This window comes from Podarcis gaigeae, assembly GCF_964106915.1.
Source record: "Podarcis gaigeae genome assembly, chromosome: 14".
Lineage (NCBI taxonomy): Eukaryota > Metazoa > Chordata > Lepidosauria > Squamata > Lacertidae > Podarcis > Podarcis gaigeae.
Window position 1 is genome coordinate 8,052,586 of NC_139690.1, and position 6,000 is coordinate 8,058,585.

Below are 6,000 nucleotides of genomic sequence, written 5' to 3' on the forward strand. Positions count from 1 at the left end.
ACCTACCCAAGAGTAGCTCCATAGAGCACATATCCTCTCCCATTTCCTCACTAGCTGTACCTTAAGGCTGGCACTATCTGTGAGCTTTCTTGTTTCTTAGGACCACACTTACTCAACTTTTGTTTTAATGGGAGGTGGTGGGGGGGTCAGGGGGTTGTGCATGCATGTAAGGGGGCTCTAGTCCATGAAAAGTGTTTTCCACACTAAATCTCCCTCTGGAACTTGCCATATGAACCTAGTTCCACTAGTCAATAGGTGTGTGCAAGTGTTGTCCTGCACAGATTAATCTGGAAATGTACTCTGTAAATCTTGGGCCTCCAGTGTTTGCTGAGCTTCACTTGCTTCTTTCAAGTGCAATTGCATCATTGCTGACCTAAAAACTTAGAAAATCTGCAAGAGTGGGCAGCAGACAGCATCACTTCCCAGTTCCTTAGCAGAGCCAAAGACTACATTAGTTCTAGTGCTCACAGCTCACCATTTGTAAGAAACCACCTCCACTGTATCTTGTCATGATCTCAAAGATAACGTGTGTGCTACCTGGGAAAGTGTTCTTGGTAGCCACATTATAAAAACCATCTCCTGCCTCACCTTTTGGGGTGGCTTTTGGAGACCAGCTGGGAGAGGCATTTCTGTTTTTTAAAAACTACCGTATTTTTCGCTCCATAGGGCGCACTGGACCATAGGGCGCACCTAGTTTTTAGGGGGGAATAAAGAGCTGCCCGAAGCCCGGGGTGCGCAGCGGCATGCTCCGCAGGCTTGCGGATCGTTCCTGAAGCCTGCATTCGCTCCATAGGATGCACACACTTTCCCCCTTCATTTTTGGAAGGGAAAAAGTGCGTCCTATAGAGCGAAAAATATGGTATTTCCCTTGGGATTAGAGTATTTGACCTCCATCTGCTCCATGTTGTTGGAACAGGATCAATAAACAGTTGCCAGCTTGCAAGTTCCAGGACTATGATAAGGTGCTTTGCCCTACAACTGCAAGGTATTTTGGGGATAGGTTTCAACATGTGCCTCACGTGAGTGAAACGAGTTTCAAAGCCAGTTGGAAATCTCTTGTGGTTGGGGCATCTAGGATTGTTAATGCACCAACTATTATCTTGCCTCAGAACTATGGAGCTAATTTTGGTCACATTGCACCAAATCCTGCCCAATCCTGACACTTAAAAGCTGCTGAACTCCAAGCATAAGCACAGCCAGAGGGGTGCAGAGGGGCAGCTACCCCCCCCCCCAAAAATCAAGTAAATAAAAATACTTAACTGACCAATTGCATTGCAGATAACTTGGTTCTCTCTCTCTCCCCCCCCCCCCACATAAAGGCTGCCCCTAAAATAAATCCTGGCTACGCCCATGACTCCAAAGACACAAGTTCAGTGCATGTTCCCAGGCACTTTAAAAACTTTAAAATCTGGCTTCCAGCACAATCATTAGACATGCTCTTAAGAACCTTCATTTCCATTTTTTAAAAAACCCAGGTTTTTTCCCCCCTTAATTCATATAGTTTTGGAGATAACACTTGAAAGGTAGGATGTGTTAAATGCCCCAAGGGTCTCTTTGCCTGAGGCTACACTTTCGTACAGCTCCGTGTCCATGTATAGGCTCTCGGTTTTTCATTACTCTCTTACTGTTCAGTAAGAGCTAATCAGATCTAATATGTAAGATAAAAATTACCTTTGGACACTTACATCATTTTTATAATCTATTCTTCTCATTTCTGAAAAAAGTAGAATTTGACCTACTAGGTTACAGAACTCTTAATTTTATCTGTACTGCAACTGTTTGTTTTTATATGTGGACTTGCTTTCCTAGATTTTTAACTGTTTTGACACTTTCCTTGTGTTGTGGTTGTAATTTTTTTATATATAACTGTGTATTTTATTGTTGTAACCCTCTCTGGGACCTTATGCTAAAGGGTGGGCAAGAAAGCTAATTCATCCAATTAATAATTTCAGCAAGCAAAAGGCCACTGCATAAGAAATCTCACAGATGGGTCTTGGTCCTTGCTGGCAACAGTGCAGTTTACCTCCCTTTAGCACCAGTACCATTTATACTACCATGTTGTCTCTCCTGGGTTTCAGGTTCAGCCCGCTGATAAATCTGAACTATGCAAGCCTGCTCTACAATCAGGGGGATAAGAAGGGGGCTGTTCTTCAGTATCATGAGATGAAAAGAAAGGTCCAAGCATTAGTGGATAGCACACCGGAGTTTGACCCTGAGGTATGTTAGTTTAAACCACTGCTTGCAGCTCCCAAACAGCTACGCAGCGAGGGGTCGTTTTGTTAGCGGAACTTCAAACAGAGTGTGTGGTTACTGAGACAACTAAGGGGTAGGGGTGGGAGAGAAGAGAGTACAGATGCATCACAAATAGTTGTAAAATGAGAATGTAGCAAAATCCATTTTAAAAAATCAGAAACAACTAATACAGTGGTACCTCGGTTTTTGAATGTAATCTGTTCCGGAAGACCATTGGAGTTCTGAAATGTTCAAAAACCGAAACACAGTATGAAAGCCTAAAAACGGAAAACTCAGTACGGAAACTGCGTGGCATGTTTGACTTCCGAGGCGTGTTTGAAAACAAGCATTTGCTTCCAGGTTTACGGCGTTCGAAAACTGTGAAATGTTTGTCAGATGAGATGTTCAAAAACCGAGGTACCACTGTAGTAGCATGGTTGGGATGCCTTCTTAGCTGTCAGTGGACCTAGATAGCATTCCCTGAAATTTGGGGTGGGGAGTTTGGGCACCTCTGGGGACGGGGAGGCAGGCACACAGAAAATGGGCAAGAGGTGCCAAGGTTCAGGAAGATGAGCACCCCTTCCCCCTCACATTTTGCCCTTAAAAGGGGGGGGGTACCACATGGTCTCCATGCAAAACGTCCTAGGTTTAATCCCCAGCCCCTCCATATAAGATTTTTGGAAGCCCCGGAAAGCTGCTGGCAGGCAGTGTAATCTGAGTTTGATGGACCAATGGTCTGCTTTTTGTGAAAGGCAGGTTGCTAAATACCAGCATGGCTGTCCAAGTTGTCTTTTGCTTCAGGATCTTTGGCTGGGCAGGGTGATGTACTTCAGGGAAACATATGGCAAGAGGTTATACGTGCGTTTTCCCCAAGTTCTCCTTCCTCCTTTGCCTTTTATCAGGGAGAACCTTTGCCCCCCCCCAGATATTGCTGGGCTGCAACTCCCATCTTCCCTGACCACTAGGCATGCTGGCTGGGACTAATGGGAGTTGTCAGAAACATCTGGAGGGCTACAGGTTAGTGTCCCTGCTTTATATGGAAGCGGAACTGGAATAAGATTTGATGGCAATGGTGTTTGCTGACCAGATTTTCAATTTCTTCCCACCCCCGTTTCCCTCTTCACACTTGGGCAGATGGTGGATGTAGCTCAGAGACTAGGTGCTGCCCTGCAACTGGGAGAGGTTGCAGTCTGGGCTAAACCCACTAAAGACTCCAAATCAAAGCAGCGAGCAACTGCATCTAGCAAATCCTCCAGCGCACAGCCTTTGGGCTCTAACCAAGCCCTGGGACAGGCCATGTCTTCTGCAGCTGGGTATGCCAAGACCATGATTCCAGGTATGCCTGTCTACACCATGTCTAATTGCATAGGCAGAATCATTTCCCTTTTTTCTTTTCGTTGTCTGAATGCTATCCAGTGTTCCCCAACCTTGGGCCTCCAGCTGTTTTTGGACTACAATTCCCATCATCCTTGACCACTGGTCTTGCTAGCGAGGGATGATGGGAGTTGTAGTCCAAAAACAGCTGGAGGCCCAAGGTTGGGGAACACTGCAGACAACCGGGAGCTACACAGTAGCAGTTTTAAGTGTTCACTAGTCATCTGTAACCTCACAGGGAGATTAGCCTTCAAGCAGTTAAACCCAGTGTTGCAAGTGCTCAGGTTAAATGGAGAGCTGGACTTAACTGTGAAAAACTTTTAGAAGTAGGTCCTGCATACATCTGCAGAAAGAAAAAGTTGAGTTAGCAACTTTCATATAGACACAAGTTATGCCCCAGCAAGGACAAGTTTGAATTTAACAGCAAGGGGGAATCCTCATTCAGATTCTGTGCCCACTACTAGCATATAACTTGCAAAAATAGCAGGTGATGTCTCCAGGCAGCTTGGAGACCATGCATATAATAACTAGTTTTAGTCTGTGCTCGAAAATGTTCCCAGGAGGTCTAGGTTCAGCAGTGAGGAGTGTTGGTTTTATGTATATTCTGCCTTTTACTCAGTAAGTGATAGTAGCAGGATAGTGTAGAGCAGGAGCAGAAGGAATAAAGGAGGGAACAGGGAATCTTCACAAATCTGTACATGATCTCCACTGATCACTCTGGCTCTTAAAAGGCAGGGGCCTCAGGATAGTTTTGCAAAAGACATTATCTGCTGCAGATAAAGCTAAGCACAATTATTGAGCATTTGTTTATTTAACAAAATGTATGTACTGCTTGATTGCAAATAGAACCTCTAAGCAGTTTCTACCCACTAACAGACATTGCCCATCTTTTGGGGCCAGAGGGTACATCTGCAAACCAGAGAAATGCTGTGGGCATCACAGACACCCGACAGATTTCTTGATATAATGCTTCTTCTGTCAAGCCTAATTTTAGCAGGGGTAATAAAACCATGTGGGAAGTAGAAAAAGCCTCTGTGGGCACGTGTGCTCGCTGTTCAGGCTGACCCATTTTCCCACACCGCCCCCCCCAAAAACCCAATGTGCAATAGTTTATTCACGGTTCTAGAAGATACTGGAATGGGAGAAGTCTCCTTCCTCAATCAAGGCCAAAGAGAAACGCTTGTTACTTTAGGCAGACAAAAAAATTCCAGGTTACTTACAATGTGATTTGGTCCAACTGAGCCACAAGGATGCTCATGGAATTGGGCTAACCTGCACGGTAAGCAATATAGAAACACTAGGAATTTCACCATCCACCAAAAGCTCTCTCTTATTTAGAAGAGAAAAGCAAATTGCTGATTTGTGCTCATTTTCATTTTCAGGCGCTGGAACTCAGCTGGCCAAGCCAGTGGAGCCTAAGCCTGCCTCTGATCCAGAGAAAGCTGCATCCGCTGAAGGGCAGGAGCCGCCTATGGAACAAGAAAAGGAAACTTGAAGGGACTACCAGGACAGCTTGTAGAGCTGCAGAACCTGCCCTGCTAGCGAGGAGCAAGATGTGTAAAGTTGGTATCACCTAAGCCTTGCTCCAGCAAGTGGTTCTCTCTCCATCCTTGAGCCAGCAGGATGCTTGGGAAATGTTTAAAATCTACTTTCTTCAATATTCCAAATTAAAGGGATTATGAAAGATACCCTCAAGATAACAGCAAATGAAATTTGGGAGTAGTCCTGGAAAAAGTTAAGTTCTTTGCAGCAAGAGAAGTTGGGTTTCAGTTATTCTTCAAGTTACTGACAGAAAAGCACAATTGTAGAGAGGTGCCCTAAAAATTGAGACTGCAGCATTCCTTGTGCTTTTGTCTTGCCCTCTCCTCACATATCTGTACTGATAGAAGCCAGTGGTTAACTGCTAAAGGGCAGCCTGAAGCATCTGCTACTGTACTCTCAAACTAAGTTCTCCGAGGTTGTCAAATTTTAAATGGATTAAACTACTGCTTTAGGAACCCAGAAAGATCAAGCAGACCAATGATCAGCAGATATCTTCTATCACTGAATGGTGGAATTTATCACTACAGCCAATTTGGCTGAATTACTTTATATATAGGGAAAGCTTTTTAAAAGATGTAAATAGAAATATTTAATAAAAGGATTGAAACGCTTCTATTTAGCTTGTCCCATGTGTTACTTGATTCCTTATTAACTTTGAAGTTAGATTATGCTTGCTATCTTTTTACCTGGCACATATATATCTTAGTATTAGAAAACAAATACAAGAAAAGTCTCTGTTGCAAATGAAATAAAAGAGCAATGTTACCTAAGGTTCCAGATTAGATACCTGAGAAATGAAGTTATCAGAGCTGGGCAGGGGCACATCATGAAGGCAGGCCCCGGCCAGCTTCT

At 44.2% G+C, this 6,000-nt stretch overlaps 1 protein-coding gene across 1 annotated transcript in view; it reads left to right on the forward strand.

The window, feature by feature from the left end:
- Nucleotides 1-5,767, forward strand: part of BBS4 (Bardet-Biedl syndrome 4) — a 37,789-nt gene extending 32,022 nt beyond the window's left edge. Inside the window, exons 14-16 of the mRNA XM_083712726.1 lie at nt 2,079-2,217; nt 3,367-3,568; nt 4,989-5,767. Coding sequence (XP_083568852.1) covers nt 2,079-2,217; nt 3,367-3,568; nt 4,989-5,101 — 454 coding nt within the window. The 3' untranslated portion in view covers nt 5,102-5,767. The remainder of the gene's footprint in view (nt 1-2,078; nt 2,218-3,366; nt 3,569-4,988) is intronic.
- Nucleotides 5,768-6,000: the final 233 nt, after the last annotated feature.